This window comes from Trichosurus vulpecula, chromosome 5 (genome assembly GCF_011100635.1).
Source record: "Trichosurus vulpecula isolate mTriVul1 chromosome 5, mTriVul1.pri, whole genome shotgun sequence".
Classification (NCBI taxonomy): Eukaryota; Metazoa; Chordata; class Mammalia; order Diprotodontia; family Phalangeridae; genus Trichosurus; species Trichosurus vulpecula.
This window is the reverse complement of record NC_050577.1, coordinates 239,523,019-239,546,228: the sequence shown is the minus strand read 5'-3', so window position 1 is coordinate 239,546,228 and position 23,210 is coordinate 239,523,019. Positions and strand designations below refer to the sequence as shown.

Below are 23,210 nucleotides of genomic sequence, written 5' to 3'. Positions count from 1 at the left end.
ATGCATTTTTGGACATGGATAATGTAGGAATTTATTTTGCTTGACTATAAGTATGTTTTACAAGGATTTCTTTTTCTTCCCACATCCAAGTGTTGGAGGTTTAAGGGAGAAAAGATAAATACTTATTTTTTTTGGAAAAAATACTTTTAAAGGCATATTAAGTGCCACCTTCTACATGAAGCCTTTCCTGATCCTCCAGCTACTATATGTGCCACCCCACCCCCGCCATTACCTTATATGTATTTTACACCTAGCTATACATGGTTATGTTGCCTCCCCTATTTGAAGCTTCTTAAAGGCAGGGACTGTTTCTCAGTTACACTTGTATTCACATGCTAAACTTGATGTCTGATCTGTAGTAGGTACCCAATATCACATTTATGTGTACAAAATATATCTAAGGTCATTGGGGGTGGGAGAGAGGGACACTAGCAGTTAAGGAATCAGGAAAAGATTCATGTAGAGGGTGGCATTTAAGCTGTCTTTTAATGAAAAAATAAATTTTACTTAAATGTATGTATATATGCACATGGATAGATAGATAGTTTCTGGAGGTAAGTACTAGAAACTGAGGAGATCAGAATGGATTTCCTGGAGTTGGCCATTGAGAAGACCCTAGAAAGAAGTTAACTACATCCAGCTCAGGGTTTGTGTGTTATTCTGTTTTGGACTTTAATGATCTTCCTATCACATGATGATCTATACTCATGCTGATGAATCCATGGAATTTTGGAAAAACTGAAGTAACCACAGTGTCAGGCACCAGCAAGGAAGCTTACTAATAATGACTTGTATGTTTTAGTTGGAAATCACACTCAGTGTTTTGTTCTGAACTGCCTTGCTTGTTTAAGGCACCAGCCATCATATTGAGAACATTTATAAAGAAAAATGAAAATTTAAGAATTTGGGGAGAAATATATTAAAACTTGTACTTTGTAGTAGAAAAGTAATGCTCCTCATAGAATACGACCCCCCCCCCAACACACACGCACACACAAACACACGGATACATTGAAGTGTAAGATGCTGTTCTGAGCTATAAAATGTATACCAAGCAGGTATTAAGTGCTTACTGTGTTCAAAACACTGTTTAGAGGGATACAGATTTTATACAAAAAAAGATCCCAGACTTCCAAGAAGTTATAGCCTATGAAGAAAGTAAGTCAACATATAGATAATTATAAAGCACAACCACATACTTTGTGATGGCTGAAGGAAAAGGAATGACTGAACAGGAAGATGAGGGAAATCTTTCTCCAGAAGTGGAACATTGAGTAGTTGTAGAATCAGAAAACCTGTGGTAAGTCCTAGCTATTATTGATTTATTAGATGTGTGACCCTGGGAATCACTGAACTTCAAGTCTCAGTTTCCTTGTTTGAAAAATTAGGAAAAGCATACTCTACTCACATGAGAAGGTCATAAAAAGGAAAGCATTCAGGACAGTTTAGATAGCTTTGAGAATTGTTTGGCCTACTTGGAGAAACATACTACTATTCATATGTATATTTCCTATATGAATTGTTTACTATGTTGTGATTGTATTTTATATGCATAGAACCAGGGAGAACTAAGAGGAAGAATTCAGACTGGTTTGTAATTAGATTGTCCTTAGTAGTCATAAAGGAAGGGAGTTTTTGCTTTGTCACAAGTGATTGACCCCCTATTATGAAAGATAATGAATCATCCCAAGTTAAAACATGAGATAAGTTGGAGGGGAGGAGGAAATTGTTTTAAAAAAATGACTTTACAACCATTTCCTTTTGAGTTATGACTTCTGAAACTGGAATGCGATCCAGAATAGTTTTCCCTTTGAAGCCAACATTTGTCTTAAGAATTTTTATTCTGTCTCTTCCCTTCACCCCCATCCCTGTTTCTTCCCTCCTCTCTGCTCTACAGATTTACACTGACTGGGCTAACCACTACCTAGCTAAATCTGGCCACAAGCGGTTGATTAAGGATTTACAGCAGGACATTACAGATGGAGTACTGCTAGCAGAAATCATTCAGATCATCGGTAAGACCTACACTCTGAGAGAGGGCATGAACAGGCTTGTTGCATGGTGAAATGTGATGTAAGTTTAATGTACCCTGAAATGAACCCTGCAGAAATACATCCTGATGTGACCATATGTTTCCAAGTCTCATATGGTTCTGCTTCAATTTAATTTAAAAAAATGTTTACATGAAGATGTTTGCAAGAGGCTGGTGAGCCCATACTTTCAAAATGGCTAGAACTGTTTGGTCATATCCACTGAATTGTCAGAGATGAATGCTTCCTGAAACCATATGTCTCCCATGTGTGCATTTTGGGAGCTGGAGTGGCTCATGCTTTCTGGGATTCCTTGAAATTGTATCCTGATCCTGTGTGGACAATTGTGAAGTGTTTCATGTCAGCAGTCATTTGGCACCCGTTAGAAAATTAGCATGCCCTTCTTCGCACCCCCTTTCTTGCATGATTTGTGCATGGGGAAGTGCTGGTCACTAACAAGTGTGCAAAGCTTGAAAAAGGAAGTCTGCAGAAAAAAAAAACAAATCAAAGCATTTTTTTTTCTGGGGGTTTTATAGTCTGTGTTGTTTTCCTTCATTCCACATTTCATTGTTTTTATTTTCTCTTTTTGCTTGCATCCTCAAATTTAGCAAATGAAAAGGTTGAAGATATCAATGGATGCCCCAGGAGTCAATCTCAAATGGTAAGGATTAAATTTATTCTCAGTATTGTTCTCTTCTCCTTGTGACCAGAGAATTAGAATAATGAACTTTGGGAATCGGAGTGGAATGTGAAATGCTTTACAATTCCTTTTTCCACCCTGCTTTAGATACTTCTTGGTCACAGGTCACATTCTGTCAGTTCTGTCAGTATAAACTCCTAGCACAGGATGTAGTAGTAGTGGTTACAGGGTTCCGTTTGTGTGAATGCTCATTAGCCTGCCTCCAGATGTTTTGTCAAATCCTGAACTTAAGAGTTTCCTGATTTTTCTGGCTAATTGAATTTAGCTTTGGTATTGATGTCAATAAATCCCATAACCAATTTTAAGTGGAGCCTTTTTGTCTGAACAACTGGTTTGAAGACTAGGATTTGCCAAGTACTTTTTTTTTTATAAATAGCATTTCAACTTGTATATGACAAAGTCAAATTTAAACACAATGACTCCTCAACACTTTTGGAAATAGAACTAAAAACAAGCTGCTGAAAGTTCTCCAAGCTATGATTGGAAATTAGAGATGACTAACAACTTCTTCAGGGATCTTATGTATGAAATATTATTACCCACCCTGTCCCCCTCACCCTTACTAACTAGGCATTCTCAGAGCAAATTTTATTGCAGTAAACTTTAGAATGGAATGATGAAACTATTTGAATGAAATGTTACTCAAAGCAAAATGTAACCTCACCCTCCTCATTTTTGCCATCAGTCACTGAATTTTTTGGTGATAAACAAAAATACAGAATACTCAAAATGGAAATGTATCAAGTGAGCTAGCTGGTATTTTTTACCAAAAGCCTCTGGGTCCATAGCTGTCATTGTAATTGGTCTAGCAGAGCACTAAGTGTACAGTAGGTGCTCAGCACATGCTTGTTAAGTGACTGAATTAATAATGAACATGCTTGTTAAGTGACTGAATTAATAATGAACAATGTCAAGGACTGGAGGAAATTTAAAAAATTTATATTTTTTTTGAACCAGAAAAGGATTATGGAAAGAGTGGTAGATGTGGTGTTGGGAGGCTTATGTTGAAATTCTGGCTTTGAAACTTTTTTGGCTATTTAACCAAGGACATGTCACTGAACCTCACTAAGAGTCAGTTTCCCTATCTCTCAGATCTAGATAACAATAGAAAAATGCTTTGTAATCCTTAAATGGTTTGATCATTTTTTTTTATCATTTCTGTTGATGTGTGCTACCTTGTGTTCCCTGAATCTTTAGCAGTCTCAAACCAGAAAAGCTAAAATACATTTTATTTTAAAAATCACCAGTTAAATAGTTTATGTAGATTTTTGTGAAATACTCCAGTGATCTCATGTAGTACTTAGTGTGAGAACTCAGGAAAAGAAAAGGCATGATCTGTAGTCTAATAGGGGAAGGTCATTAATTTGGTTGCTTTCAGAAATAAGCTACATTTTGGGAATCAGGTGAATTTCAAGGCTGTATAAACATAATTTGAATGTTGTATTTTCATGGATTTGATCCTAATGATTCCTATAGTTTCATTTCAGAAAATTATAGAATAGTTGTTTTAGAGTTGGAAAGGAGATTGGACATCACCTAGTTCAAATCTCTTATTTTATAGGTGAGGATACTGAAACTAGTTAGAAGTGACCATAGCTGAGGTCTTTCATCTTGTAGATAAAGAGACAGAATTGGAAGGGATGCTCTAGGTAGCTTAGTCCAACATTTTTTTTAAACAAATAAAGAAACTAGGATAATAAGCTTAGAGTAGGAAGGGATGTTAGAGATCATCAAGTATAACTCTTCTTTTATATGTGAGGAAACCAAGGCCCAAGGAAATTAAATGACTTACAGACAGGAAGTGTTTGAGATATAATCAAAACTCAGGTCTTCTTATTACAAGTCTGTTGACTTGCTAACCAAGGAATGTGAAGGAACAACCCAGGATCACATAAGTAATAGGCAGCCAAGCCAGATCCCAAGTCTTTTGACCCTAATACAGTATATATTGATGACGAATCCTTCTTAGACACATAGGTATTGTTGTGACTAGTTTTATTTCAATATTTTAAAAAATAGTGTTCTGCAAACTATGTTTTGGGAATCTCTTAAGAATTCTGATGGTGTGCTTATCTGAGTTTGACAAAATAGGATACAGGGTATAGAGCACCAGGTCTGGAGGCAGGAAGACTCGAGTTCAAATGTGGCCTCAGACACTTTCAAGCTGTGGGACCTTGAGCAAAATGCTTGGGCTCTGCTTGCCTCTGTTTCCTCATGAGATAATAATTGTAAAGTGTTTAGCATAATGCAGGGCGCAACATTACTGATAATTTTTATAACATAATAAATTTATAAATATATACATATATTCATATAAATTAATTTATACTTTATAATAAAGGGGTAATTTTTATTATTATAAACTTTGAATAAATAACCAGTCCTTAAAATGCTTAACTGAAACTTCCACACCTCAAGAGTTTACACATTTGTCTTTGGAATTTTGAAACTGCCATTCTTTTTACTGCCTCAGAGTATGAAGGATATGCAAAAAAATGTATTTTTGTTGGTTATGTTCATGCAAAGTGTGTATAAATGGAAACTAGGAAATGTATCTCAGCTAAGAAAAGGATTAGTTTGAGCTTGGACTGAAAGTTTTGTTGGCCGTAATTCATAAAATCTTGTTTGGCAACTTTAAAATGATCTCTGCCATTAGTCTGATGTTGTAGAAGAGCTTATGAAATACTTGCATTCTCATTGGTTGTGCCATTTTTTTCTTCTTTTCTTCTTACAAGCTGAAATTATATTAAAGAGTAAGCATATCACAGTACTAGAAAGCCAGGAATATAGGATAAAGTTAGGGAAGCCTGATGAGGTCAACTGACATCCCAACTACCAACGCACACAATTATGACTGGATTATAGAGAGTAACCACCTTTGCATTGTGGGAGGATGCACATGATGGACATTCTGGAGGGGATGGTTCCATTTCTAAATGCCTAGATAGAAAGATAGTGTACGTTGAATGTTGCTGTTTCTTTGTGCAGTAGACCTGTGGTTTTCCCCAGTGAGAGGGTCCTTCTAACCAAGCCAACTCAGTACCTAAACTTCAGTGTTGTAGCCTTGGCGAGTTGTGAGTTCCTGAAAGTCACACACATCTGGATTAGATCAGAGGCAAGACCTGACCTCTGGTCTTTCTGACTTGGAGGCAAGTTCTTTATCCCCCATGCCTTGCTGTTTAACCATTCTTTTAAGTATCAGTTCTAATAACTTATATTACCCCTCTTAAATAGTTATAGATTATAACAACAATGCTACTTGCCACTACTGTGGCTGTGTAAGACCAATAACACCAGTACACAGGCGGGCTGCTAGCAAAGGTTCTTTGATCTGCTTTTATAAGGAAGGCAACTTAAAGGGGTTTACAATCTCACTTTAATAAAACATACATATATCATTCACTTAGTTCAGGGGAAAAAGTTAGCCCCCTGAACTTAAGAGCGAATACAAGCAGAAATTACAAACAGAGAAAATATAAACAGAGCAAATAACACAAATCAACAGATAGGCTTTTAGCTGTCTGACCAAAGCTATACATACATAGTTACCCTAGAGAGAGGCACCAATATCTGGGTTTTCAAAGCCAGGGAACTCCTTAATCACTACCCAGATTCTCCACACCAACATTCTTCCAATGAATGAGACCCAAACAAAATGCTAACCTCAGAGTATATATATACTTCTTCAGGGTCAGAGCACTTCACACCTCTTGAGGGCTTCACATTTCTCATGACCTAATTAGCAAAAGGGCCTGGGCCTTTCTACAAAGGCAATACTCAATCAAAGGCTTTTGATTGCCTTAATGCTGAGAAGCACTCCAAAACAAAAGACAACAAAAAGTCCCATTTTGCTTGCAGTTACATAAATGAATGTCCTCTTTTGATATACAAAAACAATTCCATATACCCAGAGAAAGAACTGATAAATAGAAGGATGCATAGAATAATTTTACATATGTATGTATAGATGTGTGTGTGTGTGTGTGTGTGTGTGTAATGGTGGCAATCCCTAGAGTCAGGGAGGGGATGAGGGAAGAAAAAAAGGGAAAAAATGAAATTTATATGTTTAAATTTATTGTATATTTAAAAGGAGTAGCAAGTTGTATATAGGTGTGCAGTTCCATGTACAAACATCTTTTTATTATAGTATGTTATAAAATAATTTTAAAAAAATGAAATGTTTGACATCTGAAATGGACACAAAAGTATAATAGCAACCTAGACATTAAAGATAAATCTAACACACATTGTCTGGTGAGACTCACTGCAGCCCTTCTCATTATTGGGCAACAGTGAAAAGTTGGCATGTTGTATATATTTGCTAGACAACACTCAGCATTAATGGGTTTCTGATCCAGGAAAGTCTGTGTATTACAGGAAGGCCTCTTAGATATTACTCTAATGAAATACTAGCTAAGCACTTCATAATTGCAAAGCACTGTTTAAACGTAAACTATCATGAGTTGATTAGAAGACAGCAGAAAGGAATAGCAAGTTGTGAGTAGGAGATTTGTAGTTTCATATACAATCATTTTTAATTGTACTGTTATAGAAATGCTTGTTTTATTACATAAATTAAAAATAAAATAAAATGAAGACAGAAGCTGATCCTTAGGGGCAGCGAGGTGGCACAGTGGGGAGAGTGGGCCTGGATTCAGGAAGACTCATCTTCCTGAGTTCAAATCTGGCCTCACACACTTATTAGCTGTGAGACTCTGGTGAAGAGACTTAACTTTGCCTCAGTTTCATAATCTGAAGAACAAGCTGGAGAAAGAAATGTCAAACCATACTAGTGATCTTTGCTAAGAAAACTCCTAAATGCTTTCATGAAGAAAGACACAATTCAAAAAAGACTGAATAACAAGAAGCTGATTCTGAAAAGCGGCAATGGATGGAGGTGGAGGAGTGAAAAATAGAACATTTTTTTTTTAAATTCCCCTTTTCCAAGAGAAGGAAGAATGTGAGAGATATACCCATTCCAAAATATCTCAGCAATTGAGACACTTAAAAAAAAAATCTGTTCATTCTTTGGGTGGCACCATAGCATAGTGGATAGATGGCTGGCCTCCAAGTTAGGAAGACCTAGATACAAGTCCCACCTCTGGTGATAAACTGATTTTCTGACCCTGGGCCAATTGCTTAACTGCTCAGTGCCTTAAACAACTCTGCAGAGCAGGTACTGACCTACTTTGGTAAGGGGAGCTTTCTCACTGAGACTTGACTGTAACCAGAACAGAGATCAGGAATCTTGTCTCTCCTCTTTCCCCCTTCTACTCATTCCTTAGTATGATAGAACAAAGACTGAGTGCAAAAATCTCAAAATTGTTACTGGGGACTTGAGCATACTAGAGAAGAAAAAGAAAGGCAATTCATAGAAGCCAGTTTCCCAGAAGTTTTGCTATAGCATAAAATCAAATTCCTGGTTCACGAATGCTTGGAATACGTGACATTCCTCAGCCTCTAATATGCTCTAAGAGTAAACATTTGGGGAAGTCTTTAACTTGGACAGGCTTTTTTTTTTAATGGGAAATTAGTTCAAAACAAGCATCCCCCTGCATGTCTTTCATTTTTGTCTGGCAATCTTGCACTTGTGCCTTTAGATTTCAAGACAATGGCATGCATTTTGGGGGCTATTTTTAATCGGGTGGGCATTCTGGACATTCCTGGCATTTAGAGTGGACTAGTTGATTTCCTAGTATAAGCTCACCAAAGTTGTGGCCTGAGGCATACATACATTCATGTTTAATCTTGTTACCACCCACCTAGAAATGTGTGCCGAGAATGCCCTAATCAACAGGTGCTGTCCAAATGAGCTCTTTTGTCTAAGCTCTATGTTTAGCAAAGTCTTACATGGTAGGCTCCAGTTTTTCACAACAGCCTATGTCTCAGTTAAATCTAAAAGTAGAATTCCAGGAGCCTCTTTCTTGAAGTAATCAAATATAACCTTGACTTTTAAAATTGAAATATGCCTAAATTCAATGTGCATAGCAACAGACGTGTACAGTGGAAAACACTGGGGTCAGAGGACAGAGTTTCATATTGTATTCCCAGCACCTAATACCTATGTGACTATGTCTAGGTCATTTAACTTCGATGACCTTCAGTTTTTTCATCCATAAAATAAGGGGGTTTCCTCTGAGGTCCCTTTCACCTATAAATCTATGTTCCTGTGATGCTAACATGGTCCTTCCTCAGTTTCTGGGAAAGATTTCTGTGCTCTAGATTGTGTGAGTATATTGAGAAGTATAGGTAGGACAACTATGATTATCCCTGGTTTGCTGATAAAGGAATAGCACTTCCAAATATTTGAGCTTCTTAAAGGCATACAATAATTGAAGATGGAGAGGGAATAAGCATTTCTATCATACCTACGATATCCTAGGCACTGTAGAAAGTGTTTGACAGATAACATCTCCTTTATTCTTCACAAAAACCTTGAGGGAATAACTATTACTGTCCCTTTTTTACTTGAGGAAACTGAGGCAAATATAAGTTAAATGACTTGCCCAGGGTCTTACAGCTAGTAAGTGTCTAAGGCCAGATTGAACTAGGATCTTCCTAAATCCAAACCCAGTGTTCTATTCACTGAGTTGTTGTTATTTGGTAATTTCAGTTGTGTCTGACTATTCCTGACCCCATTGGGATTTTCTTGGCAAAGATATAGCAGTGGCTTGCCATTTCCTTCTCCAGTTCATTTTACAGATGAGGATACTGAGACAAACAGGGTTAAGTGACTTGCCCAGGGTCACATAGCTAATAAGTGTCTGAAGCTGCTGGATTTGAACTCACGAAGATGAATCTTCCTGATTTCAAGCCTCAGTGCTCTATCCACTGTGCCACCTAGTTATCTGTAGTGTCAGATACAAAGATTGAGAAGCAGGGGCTTCATACTCAAGCCTTCAACCTCCTAGTTGTTTTTTTTTTTTCCTTCATATCATACTGGCTTAAAATAAATGATTATGAACTTTTCAGTGACAAATAAGGGATTTTTTTAAATCACCACATAACACACAATGCAAGCCTAGCTAGTTATCTAACTGAATAAACAACAGGTTTGGGAATCTCTTTTCACCAATGCAGATCATTATCCATTGAAGACTTAGCAGATAAGTTTTAGAGCTGCCTGAATTATATTGGTTAAGTGTCTTGTCCAACAATTAATGACATTGGATCCCAGGTCTTCATGATTTCAAGTCTAGCACTCTATCCTTCAAAGGCTGTGCCTCCTCTGCTGGGTTTATGGGGGAACCAAAAAAATCCGTTAAATGGGACTGATTCTAGCAGCCAAGTCTGTAGTACTACTGACTTTACTATGGAAAATTATTTGCAGCAATCATGTTCGAAGTCCCATAGCACTGAGGCTTCCCAACTAATTAATGTAAGGGAATTTACAAGCACCTGAAGTCCATCTGCACTCAACAGAATGAGGCCTGTCACTGTCAAGATATCTATAGCTACTTTATTGTCTGAAGCAATAACTCATTTCAATCCAACAAGTATTTATTAAGTGCTATTTCAATGGTGGGCATTGTGCTAGGCGCTGGAGATCTGGGTGGCGATGATCAGTGATTACAGAAAGCTTCTCCTAAAAACCTTCCTTTACCAAAGGACTGAAGTCTCTTCTTTGCAGCTTGCAATATTAGAGAATTGTCTTATGCCCTGAGCATCACGAGTTGTTCAGGGTCACAGCACCTGGTGTCAGAGGTTAGGCTTAAACCCAAGTCTTTGTGGTTCCAAGGCTAGCTCATTTTCCATTTCTCCATACCGTCTTTCAGACAATGGAGATACAAAGACAGAGAGGCAGGCACCCTCATCTTTGAAGGGATAAAATGCTACATTGCTCTTCAGGGTTTCACTAAATCTACCAAATGGCATGCTACATCGTTCTGCCATTAGGACTTCATGGCATAGACTAAATTGAGCACAGAGTCCATTTACATATTTGTCCTACTATTTCTGGGGCTGGTTACCCTTTTGAATTTGAGAGACACAAGTTTTATAATAAAAATAGGTCTGATCATTAAAGGAATACTGTGAGCTTACTTTCTTTTTTTAACTGTCAAATTCCTTTGATCTATTAGATATTTTTTCATGCAAGCTTGCCCCAGGGACAAAAAGATCTTAAATTAGCCCTGTAAGGAACTTTTGTTCAAAGTATTGAATTATCTTTCTGATTTTTTACAATTAAGTTTATAATTGCAATGCATATGATAGTAATTTAAAGATTGAAAAGTCTCTTTTATTTTAATTTTAAATAACTGTTTTCATGTAATCTCCATTTCCGAATATGTTCAACTCCTCTCCCTTATCCAGATATTATCCCTTATAACAAAGAAAAGGGAAAGGAGAGGAGAAAACAAAACTACTGACCTGTCAACTAATACTGACATTACAATTCTATAAAGAAGGGAGCATTTCTTCATATTTTATTTGGGGTGAGCTTCTTGAAAGGAGGGATTCTTAAATTTGCCTCATCTAGTGCCTGGCTCATATTGAGTGCTTAGTAAATTCTTGCTGATTGATTATCAAAATATAGGTAATGTGTTTTTGCAAACCTTAAAGCACCATATTAAATGTTAGCCCTCACTATAATTAATTATATATCATTCAGGGTTTGTTGTTTCCATTTTACATTGTAGTTGTCATGCGTATTGTTATCCTGGTTCTTCTTACTTCACTCTGTATCAGTTCATATAAGTCTTCCTGTGTTTCTCCATATTCTTCATATCCATCATTTCTAATGAACTTGGTAAGTCCTGTTCACCTGAATTGTGTATTTTTAGTGGAATTTAATAGGTATTAAGTCTGCAAGTAACCTTAGAGATTATTCAGTACCACCCCATCATTTTAGAGTTGAGAAGACTGAGATGTAGGGAGATTAATTGACCTGGTCAAATTCACATGGGAAACAGAAAAGTCAGCATTTCAGTCAAGGTCCTTTCATTCCAAATCTAGTGTTGTAATCATACAAAAAATTCTTGCATGTATTTTCTTACTGTTTTATTTCATTCAAATAATTAGAGATCATGTCAAAATTTTTCAACTTTTTTCAAACATTCTCCCCAGTAAATTTGCTTTACAATTTTTATAATAATAATAATAATAGCTAGCATTTACATGCTGCTTTAAAATTTGCAAATTATTTTATAAATATGATCTCATTAGATTCTACAACAGCAATGAGAACCAAGTGCTACAATTATCCCCATTTAACAGATGTGGAAAGTGAGACAGTAAAGTTTCTGAGGGCAGATATGAACTCAAGTCTTTCTGACTCCAGGTCCAGCAGTTTATCTATTGTGCCACCTAACTAAATTAAAATAATATGATGATACTTTGATTTTTCTTTCATTATGCTTTTATAATTGTTTCATTTGTGTGTTTGCTTGTATATTCTTTTCTTCTTGTTGACAGCAGAAATTTTCCTTTTTAAAAGAGAAAATTGGGAGTACTGAAGTGGGAGCCAGGGAACTTGGACTGGTTCTTGTTCCAGCTATGCTACTTAGTAGAAATATGTTTGTGGGCAACTCACCACCCTTCATGAACCTCAGTTTTCTTCCCTGTTAAATAGGGACAAGGTGGGCAGAGATGATGTTTGCCTAGATGATTTCTAAGGTTCCTTCTGGTATGAATATTCAATACCTACCCAAATTAACTCTTTTCCCGCCCCAAAGATACACATAAAGTGTGACTATATAAAAAGTGTATGTATTCAATATTGTATTTTCAATGACAAAATTGGCAAATGGATTGAATTTCCAATAAATTTCCCCAGAATTGCTCATTGCTTAATTGTATTTTGCATTTTAATGGCCTCCTGATGCTCACTGCCATTAGTAGTATATTCTTAGTGAAACATGACAAAAAGCTGAGCCAATGAAATAAGTTTGCACCATTTTCTTCAGGATTTTATTTTTATCCCCTATCCCTCCACCCTACCCACACCACTTTGGAAATATAATTTTTTCCTCCCCCTCCCCACATCTCCTTCACTCTCAGCCTAATGGAAAAAAAAGAAATTACAAATAAAGATTGTTGGTATTATTTTAGATACCAGGGACAGTGCATACAACCAAATTCTAAAAGAAATCTGAATTCTGGGAAATAAGGCTGATTTAAGCATAAACTGACAAGTGGAAAGCTCTTAACTTAAACGCTTTTGAATGTTCTAGCTATTATATTCTAAGAATACGAGGGGGTGAGGGAGAAAAGGCTAGAAGAATTGGCTGGACAGGAAAAAAGAAATTAAATCAGTTATTTGAAATCCATTAGACTCCTCCTCACCAAATGATTGCACATTACTCATCATACACTCTACATTCCAGCTATACTAGGTTACTGGATTTCTCCATACTTCTTTCTCTACTATATTTTTCTGTGCATGGAATTTTTCTTCTTACTGCTCCCTCTTAAAATCCCTAACTTCCTTCAAGACTCCGTTGGGTATCGCTAGGGATAGAGTGTGTACAACATTGGTCCAGGAGTCCAGGAATCTGGCCTCAGAAATGCACTAGTTGTGTGACCCTGGGCAAGTCACTTAACCTCTCCTAGCCTTAGTTTCTTCAGCTTTAAAATGAGGATAATAGTAATGGTACCCACCTCTGAGAGTCGTTATAAGGATCAAACAAGATAATATTTGTAAAGCATCTAGCACAGTGCCTGGGTTACAGTAGGTGATTAATAAGTGCTTGTTTCCTTTCCTCCCTGCCTTCCCTCCTGCCTTCCTGACTACAGGAGGCCTTTTCTGACTTATATTGTTGTTAGTGCTTCCTTCTCCACCAAATATATATATATTCATATATATGTGTATATATGTTAAATAATATATTATATTTCAATTATTTATAACATTTATCATTAGTGTTTATACTTATATGACATTTATAATAAATAATTAAAATATATAGATATAGATATATAACATTTATTTTGTATATACTTTATATTTACTTATGTCCCTGAGTGTAGGTACCTATTATTTAGACATTTCAGTTATCTGACTTTTTGTGACCCCATTTGGAGTTTTCTTGGCAAAAATAATGAGTGGTTTGCCATTTCCTTCTCCAGTTCATTTTACAGATGAGGAAACTGTGACAATAAGTTCAGTTACTTGCTCAGGGTCACAGAGCTAATAAGCATCTGAACTCATATTTGAACTCATATCTTCCTGACTCCAGGTCTGGCACTCTGTACACTGTGCCACCTAGCTCCTGTAGGGATATACAGAGATGGATTAGTTTTTGTCTTTGTATTCCCAGTCCCTAAAACAGAGCAGCGCTTAATGTTTATAGAATTGGTCAGAATGGAATCAAACTTTGTTTAAATAAATTCTGTTTTTACAAAACTGTTTTATATGCATAACCAGCATCACTTCCAAAGGTGTCATAAACTACATTGTTCTTAGGTTTCACATTTAAAAAAAAAGCATAAGTCATCTTAAAGTAATTTTTCACAGTTTTAAGAATTTATAAGGATTTCCCTTTTACAATCAAGCCCATGAAAGACATAATGTGACCAAGATTACTGAACCACGGTAGAAGTGGGGACATTTAGAATCAATTCTACTTCATAGGATTTTAGCTGAAAGTAATGATTTTTTATTTATAGTGACTAAGTCACAAAAATCTTAGAATTAAAAGGGATTTTATAGGTCATTTTTTTTTCAATTTTTGCTTGAACAAGAGTCCTTTCTGTGACATTTTTAATAAGTGGTCATTCAGTTGTTGCTTGAAGACTTGTAGCAGAGAACCCCCTGCATCCTCCAGCAACCCTTTCCCTATTTTGATAGCTCTAATAATTAAGATAATTTTTTACCAACATGAAACAAAGATATGCCTCTCTCTTACTTCAACTGAGCGACTTACTCTCTTTTTGATTCTGCCCCATGGGGCCAAGATGATCAAATTTCAGTTTCGTAGAATCTGAAGCCTAAATCTGGGAAGAGAAATTAGAGATTATTTGGGCCAATGTTTTCATTTTAGCAATGAGAAATCTGACACCCAGGGTGTGTAAGTAATTTGACCAAGGTTAAATAAATGTAGTAAGGGTCATAAATAGAACATTCCTTCCCTTAAAATAATTGAAGATAGTTATGTCACCATTCAATTCTCTCTTCTCCATGTTATGTATCTCTATTTCTTCCCAATGATCTTCATAAGGAATTGTTTTGAGACTCTTCACCCTCTTGGTCTTTCTTTTCTGGGCATTCTCCAAGTTGCCAACACCTTTCCTAAAATATAATACTGTGAAGTGAAGAAATTGTCCAGATGGACTTCTTTCTAGGGCAGAGTATAGCACGGTGATCATCCCTCATGTTCTGGACATGATGCCTCTCTTAATGTATTCTAAGCATATGGGATTTTTTTCTGTAATGTTTTACAAGAAAACAAGCCACAAATTGAAAATTTGTTAAATGACAACAACAAGTAAAACAAAAACTAAATTTTGGTGCATGTCTTGAGAGTCCATGCTTGATCCCATCTCTCAAATTCTTTTTGGCTACAATATTGCATGATTACCATTGAAACTCAGAATAACAATACATAATGTCTCAGCTGTCAAGAAAGAATGAAATATATTAATTTTCTTGTATTTAATAAGGCAGGAAGGTAGATAAATTCATTTTATAAAAATTCTCAATCTTTGAGTTGAAGTAAAATAAAAGAGCTCTTTAGATAACCTGTTCCTTTAGTATTCCACTAAACAGAGGCCTTTACTGTATATAACCAGTGGTCTTACATACAAAATATGCATTAAGGCTATGTTTACATATAACCACAATAATTTTTCCTGTATTTTTGTAAAAATATATTTTGCTGCCTTCTATGTGGGAATTCACCCTCTTATGCCTTCCTTTATGATAATCTTTTGAAAATTAATTATAATAATAATCATAGCATTTACATAGTTCTTAAAAGTTTGTGATTCACTACACATGAGTGAGTGTACATCTGTGTATGTATGCACAAATAAATGAAACTTCATTTGTAGATATAGATAATCTCATTTGATCCTAACAAAGCTGTAAGGAAATTTTTGATTTTTAAATCACAATTTTACAGATGAGGAAAAACTGAGGCCAAGACAGATATAATTGACTTGCTTAGGCAAGAAAGTACTTGTTGTCAAGTACTCAAACCCAGAGGCAGGACTCAAACCCAGAGCCTCCTAACTCCAAATCTAGAGCTGTGATTTTATGTATGGGGTGTTCAGAGAAGATGTGCACCTTTAGCGTCAGGACTGCTCATCCACCTTTGGTGCACATCTTCACCCAATTCGTACCTGTTTCTCCAAAAAAGCTTTAGTATGCACAGCAACCACACCCCCCAAAACCATGTTGGTAAATGAGCTAAACCAAATTGAAGGTAACTGGCAAGCTTCAACCTTTGGGTGAATTAGGGTATTATCAACCCTAAGCATGTGTAGACTTCCCCTGATGGAGTGAGCAAATGAGAAGAGTTTGTTCCATGGCCATGAAGGCAGCTGAAGTAGGCACTGTGGAGCTCTTAGCACTTGGTCAGATATCCAAGATGCCAAGGTCATCTACTTCATCCTAGGCGATCACCAGTTGTCCTGAATTTGGTCAAGAAAAACCATGAGAATGCACCTACAGCTCTTCTTTGCAGAAGCAGAGTACTGTGACTGTGGAACCCTGCATATAGAGTCAAACATTTTCGATATGTTGGCTGGTTTTACCAGGAAGTGTGTGTTGTCCTTTTTATTCTTTATGTAAACACACACACAAAAAAAGATGCTGCAACATTTTATTTTTAAAAATGAGAAGCCAACCATTTTTACACACACACCTGTGACTTCAGCTAATAATGAAGGATGAGGCTGGTGAATCATTTGACTTTAGCAGTTCTGAGTTGCAATAGAGGTAAAGTTGATTGGTTACCTGAATTGAATCTGACACCAGTATGATAAGAACTACAGTAAGGGGCCATTGGGCTGTCTAAGGAGAGGCAAACCAGCCCAGGTCACAAAGGGAATTGGTCAAAGCTTCTGTGCCAAGTAGCAATGGGGTTAGCTGGAGTGACTGATGAACGTCTACCCTGGATGAGGTAGGGAGACCAATCTCAAAAAACAAATAGAAAATTGGACTAGTGGACCTCTAAGTTTTAATTCAGCTTTAACTGTGGGGTTTTGTAAATTATAGTGTAACTTCCTTTTCACTGTTCCTCCCACTGCCTTTTAAGGTCTCAATGCCATGACCTTGGAGCAAATCAAATCATTAATGGTATCTGTGGCTAATTTGTCTTTTATTCATCAAACCTGATAGCTCATTGTGAAAATATAGACCTAGTCCTTTGGATTAATAAAGTAGGGGGAAGGGAATGGGAACAGGGCTTTGGCTTTATTGATTTCATGGTCTGATGAACTTTCAATTACAGCCAGACAGTTTGCTTCAACTGGACAGTTCTGATCCTGAGGGTAAATCATTATGGTGGGATATGCCGCTCTAGTGATTCCCAAGCTGTGTTTCATTTGTTCAGCAGACACTGAGAGAGATCCCTGAAGTATTTCTCTCTGCTTGGGAAAGGGAGGTGGGCACTATCATGGTAGCATAACATTAGTGCTTTATCTTTTCCTTATTTTATTTCTCCTATGTCAGAAGCCACCAAAAGGTTTTCTCTGTTGGTTAAAGAAATGCCCATACCCATAATTAGGATTTGATCCACCAAAGTTTGTTAGAAAGCATTTCTACAGGCATTGTATAATATCCACTCCCTTCAATAGGTGGGTGCTCTAGATCTTGTGTTTACTCAGGAAGTATATTGGCAATCACCTATTGTGATACCTCACCCCTTGACTTTGTGCTTGATTATACTAAATTTTGTTTCTCATGTGTGCAGTTCTGGAGTATTTGCTCCTTTTTTGTTTAAAATGTCACTGTCACATGACACCTGTGTTGCTTCTTTTTTTGTATGCATGGAATTTCTTGCCATCAGGGCCAACTAAAAAGTGTTATATAACTGCAACTGCCAAGTTGAGTGGATGTGATCAAAGTAGGAAGGAATAACACATGCGAGGCTGTCTGAGAGAGAGTCAAAGGGAAAATGGAACTTCATCTGATTCTTGAAGAATAGGTAGGACTTAGATGGTACGAAATCCCAGATGGAGTGAAATGATATGGAAAAAAAAACATATAAGTAGGAATTGAAACTTGAATTGAGTTCTCACTGGTACGTTTTTAGAAGAACATTGATAAATTACAGCACAGCCAGATGAGGACAACCAAAATGGTGAGAAGTCTTTGGAAAAGGGGCTTTATCCTTCACTAGTTTCATTTTCCAAGGGTCTAAATTCCAAGGATCTAATTGGCCAGTACTGCACAGAAATATATCATTTCCAGTGTATTACAGATACCTGGAATCACAAACACAATGTCTCATAGGAGAAACTAGCCATTTCTGGAGGGTATGTCATGTCAATTAAACCTAGTAACAATTGACAATAAGTATCTTAAGTAATAGCAACAAGGTTATCAGTTATCTAGAAGATAGTGATCAATTTCATGTTTGTGAAAGAAGCTGGAAAAAAACAAGAAATAAACAAAACTGTAAGACCAAGCAGGGCTGGGACTTTTTGCCTTTGTTTTTTTTGTTTGTTTGTTTGTGTTGTTTGTTTGTTTAGGAGTGCTTCTCAGGGCAACTAGGTGGTACAGTGAGTAGAGCACCTGCTCTGGAGTGAGGAGTTCATATGCAGCCTCAGAAACTTCACACACTAGCTGTGTGACCTTGGGCAAATCACTTAACCCCAATTGCCCTGCCCTCCCCCTCCAAAAACAAACAAACAAACAAAAAGGAGTGCTTTTCAGCACTGAGGTAATCAAGTACATTTGATGAGTCTTGCCTTTCAAATATAATGGCAAGCAAAGTGCAGTCTTTTGTTTTGGAGTGCTTCTCAGCCCTGAGGCTTTGTTTGAAACAAGAGTCATTGATTGGAAACAATGTATAAGAAGCACAGACATATTATTTGCCCATTGACATACTCTTAGTAAAATGACATTAGAACCTAGGTTTTGGGGTGGGGCAGAGCCAAGATGGTGGCTTGCAAACAGGGACCCGCTTAAGCTCTCCCCCAAACACCTGTAAAAATGACTCTAAACAATTTCTAGAGCTACAGAAATCACAAAATAAAAGAAGGAAACAAGTTGCCAGTCCAAGAGGGCCTGGATGGTCGCGGGAAGAGTCTATCACACAGTGCTGGGAGCAGAGTGCAGCTCATCTTGGGCTGCACCTGAAGAGATCAGGCTGGAGTAGATGGGGCAGAACAGGCCTCAGGTCCCTGAATCACTGAGCTGTGACAGTTGCCAGACTTCTCAATCCACAAATGCCAAAGACAATGGAGTAGATGAGTGGGAAACCTGTTGGAGCTGGGTGAGATAAGTGCATGGTTTGGCCTCAGCCCCAGGGGCAGAGGAGGTGGCATGGCAGCAGCAGCAGGAAGCTCTGGCAGTTGTTCCCAGAGCTCTAGCTGTGGCTGCTTGAGGCCCCAGGTCCACCTGGTGGGAGGAATCAAGCAGCAGATCAGAGCTGGAGTGCGAGGAGAACTTTTTGGGCAGTGAGGCAAGGTTCTCTTGCTTTGCCCTGTTTGGATCTGGGTCCTGGTCCTGGTTAGTGGTTCTTGGGGGAGGAAGAACACTGTTGTGGCAGAGCTTGTGGTAGATGTGGAGAGGCAGTCGTTCAGGCCCCTGAAGCTTGGGACAGAGCACTCTCTACTCTGGAAGCTGTCCTTATGCTGACCAAAAGTTCAAAAGTCAGGTAACTAGATGGGAAGGATGAGCAAGCAGCATAAAAGGACTCAGATTCAGATTATAGAATCTTTTTTTGTGACAGAGAAGATCAAAACATATAGCCAGAAGAAGTCAACAAAGTCAAAGATCCTACATCAAAAGCCTCCAAGAAAAATATGAATTGGTTTCAGCCCATGGAAGAACTCAAAAAGGATTTGGAAAAGCAAGTAAGAGAAGTAGAGGAAAAATTGGGAAGAGAAATGAGGGATGCAAAAAAATCATGAAAAACAAGTCAATGACTTGCTAAAGGAGACCCCAAAAATACTGAAGAAAATCACATCTTAAAAAATAGACAAACCCAAATGGCAAAAGAGCTCCAAAAAGCCAATGAGAAGAAGAATGCTTTGAAGTACAGAGTTGCCAAATGGAAAAGGAGGTCCAAAAGGCCACTGAAGAAAATCCTACCTTAAAAATTAGAATGGAGCAAGTGGAAGCTAGTGACTTTATGAGAAATCAAGAAATTATAAATCAGAACCAAAAGAATGAAAAAAAAAATGGAGGACAATGTGAAATATCTCATTGGAAAAACCATTGACCTGGAGAATAGATCCAGGAGAGATAATTTAAAAATTATTGGACTACCTGAAAGCCATGATCAAAAAAAGAGCCTAGATATCTTTCAAGAAATTATCAAGGAGAATTGCCCTGATATTCTAGAGCCAGAGGGTAAAATAGAAATTGAAAGCATCCACAGATTCACCTCCTCAAATAGATCTCAAAAAGAAAACTCCTAGGAACATTGTCGCTAAATTCCAGAGCTCCCAGGTCAAGGAGAAAATACTGCAAGCAGCCAGAAAGAAACAATTTGAATATTGGGGAAAAACAATCAGGATAACACAGGATCTGGCAGCTTCCACATTAAGGGACCGAAGGGCTTGGAATATGATATTCCGGAGGTCAGTGGAGCTAGGATTAAAACCAAGAATCACCTACCCAGCAAAACTGAGTATCATGCTCCAAGGCAAAATATGGATTTTCAATAAAATAGAGGACTTTCAAGCTTTCTCAGTGAAAAGACCAGAACTGAATAGAAAATTTGACTTTCAAACACAAGAATCAAGAGAAGCATGAAAAGGTAAACAAGAAAGAGAAATCATAAGGGACTTACTAAAGTTGAACTGTTTTGTTTACATTCCTACATAGAAAGTTGATGTGTATGATTCATGAGACCTCAATATCATAGTAGCTGAAAGGAATATCCATATATATATATATATGTATATGTGTGTGTCTATGTATGTATATATGTATATATATAGGGTGAGTTGAATATGAAGGGATGATATCTAAAAAAATAAAATCAAATTAAGGGATGAGAGAGGAATATATTGAGAGAGGGAGAAAGGGAGAGATAGAATGGGGTAAATTATCTCACACATAAAAGTGGCAAGAAAAAATGGTTCTGTAGGAAGGGAAGAGGGGGCAGGTGAGGGGGAATGAGTAAATCTTGCTCTCATTGGATTTGACCTGAGGAGGGAATACCATACACACTCAATTGGGTATCTTACCCCACAGGAAAGAAGGAGGAAGAACATAAAAAAGGGGGGATGATAGAAGGGAGGGCAGATGGGGGGAGGAGGTAATAAAAAACAAACATTTTCGAAAAGGGACAGGGTCAAGGGAGAAAATTCAATAAAGGGGGATAGGTTAGGAAGGAGCAAAACATAGTTAATCTTTCACAACGTGAGTACTGTGGAAGGGTTTTGCGTAATGATACTCATGTGGCCTATGTTGAATTGCTTGCCTTCTTAGGGAGGGTGGGTGGGGAGGGAAGAGGGGAGAGAATTTGGAACTCAAAATTTTAAAAACAGACATTCAAAAACAACAACAACAACAAAGTTTTTTCATGCAACTAGGAAATAAAATACACAGGCAATGGGGCATAGAAATTTATCTTGCCCTACAAGAGAAGAAGGGAAAGGGGGATGGGAGGGAAGTGGGGTGACAGATGGGAGGGCTGACTGGGGAGCAGGGCAACCAGAATATACGCCATCTTGGAGTGGGGGGTGAGGGTAGAAACGGGGAAAAAATTTGCAATTCAAACTTTTGTGAAAATCAATGCTGAAAACTAAATATATTAAATAAATAAAAAAAGAAAAAAATTGTTTTTTACATGCAACTGAGAAAAAAAATATACAGGCAATGTGGTATAGAAATTTTTCTTGCCCTACAAGAAAGTGAGGGGCAAGGGGATAAGGTGTGGAGGGGAGTGGGGTGACAGATGGGAGGGCAGACTGGAGAAAGGGGCAATCAGAATATATGCCAGCCTGGGGTTGGGGGAAGGGTAGAAATGGGGAGGAAATTTGTAACTCAAAATCTTATGGAAATCAATATTGAAAACTAAAAATATTAAATAATAAAAATATTCCTTAAAAAAAAGAACCTAGGTTTTCCTGACTTCAGGTTCAGTGGCCTTTCCATCGGTTCCAATAACTTGGTCTGGGATCTTTGGGGATCCCTGATCCCCTCTCCAGAAATCCACAAGGTCAATAATATTTTAATAATGATAGTAATGTTTTTTTAAAAACATTTATTTATTTATTCTTAGTTTTCATTATTCACTTCTATAAGTTTTAAATTTTCTCCTCCTCCTCCCCTCTCCCCTTACCAGGATGGCATGCCATTTGATATAGAATCTACATATACATTCTTATTAAACATATTTTCACATTAGTCATATCCTATAGAAGAATTAGAATGAATGGGAGGAACCATGAGAAAGAAAAAAAGAAAACAAAATAAAACACAGAAAAGGAGAGCAAATAATATGTTTCAATCTGCATGCAGACTCCACAGTTCTTTCTCTGGATGTGGATGCCATTTTCCATCATGAGTCTTTTGAACTTGTCTTAGGTCCTTGCATTGATGAGAAGAGCTAAGTGTATCAAAGTCAATCATCTCACAATGTGGCTGTTACAGTGTACAATGTTCTCCTGGTTCTGTTCACTTCTAATAGTAGTGTTTTACTTTGTCATACGGTAAATGTCGATAGAAATAATCCACATAAACAAAAGGTCTTTGAGTTACCCAATAATTTCGAAGAGTATGAAGTGAGCCCAAGGCCAAAAAGTTTGAAAACTAAGGCATTATAACAGACTTTCTCTGGAAGCTACATTACTTATTAGATTGTTACAGAAAGGATTGTTGCTCAGGTGTGGGTTAGATCTGATGGACCCTAAGGCCACCTTCAGTGCTTAAATCTGAAGTTCTGTATGTCTTTGATCCCACGGCCCTTTCTCCAGTACCTACATTTCTCTGAATTCACTTAAAAGTAGGGCAACGAGAGAAATATATCTCTTTTGCTTTTGTATAGCTTCTGTAATTTCTGGAGCTGGATTAGATAAAGTGGAAAGAGCTTAGGATTTGCGATCAAGGAAACTGAGTTTGTTTTAATTTTGGTCCTATCAGTTAACACCTGTTTATCCCTAGCCAAATCATTGAGACCCTTTGGGGACCAGTTTCTCCATCTGTAAAATAAAAGAATTAAATTAAGTCTATCAATCAATAAGCATTTGTTATGTGCCAATTGACTGATTTTTATTTAGTTATATTTATACATTTTGTTTCCCAATAGAATATATTTTGTCTTTGTATTCTCATTACCTATACCAGTGCCTGTAATTAGTGCTTAATAGATGCTTGTTGGTTGATTAGTCATTAAAAAAGATTAACATTAGAACAG

At 37.2% G+C, this 23,210-nt stretch overlaps 1 protein-coding gene across 1 annotated transcript in view; it reads left to right on the top strand.

Annotated features, from left to right (window-relative positions):
* Nucleotides 1-1,768: 1,768 nt before the first annotated feature.
* NAV3 (neuron navigator 3) overlaps nucleotides 1,769-23,210 on the top strand; it is a 341,502-nt gene continuing 320,060 nt past the window's right edge. The window contains exons 1-2 of the mRNA XM_036760724.1: nucleotides 1,769-2,015; nucleotides 2,639-2,691. Of these exons, the coding sequence (XP_036616619.1) occupies nucleotides 1,769-2,015; nucleotides 2,639-2,691 (300 nt within the window). The remainder of the gene's footprint in view (nucleotides 2,016-2,638; nucleotides 2,692-23,210) is intronic.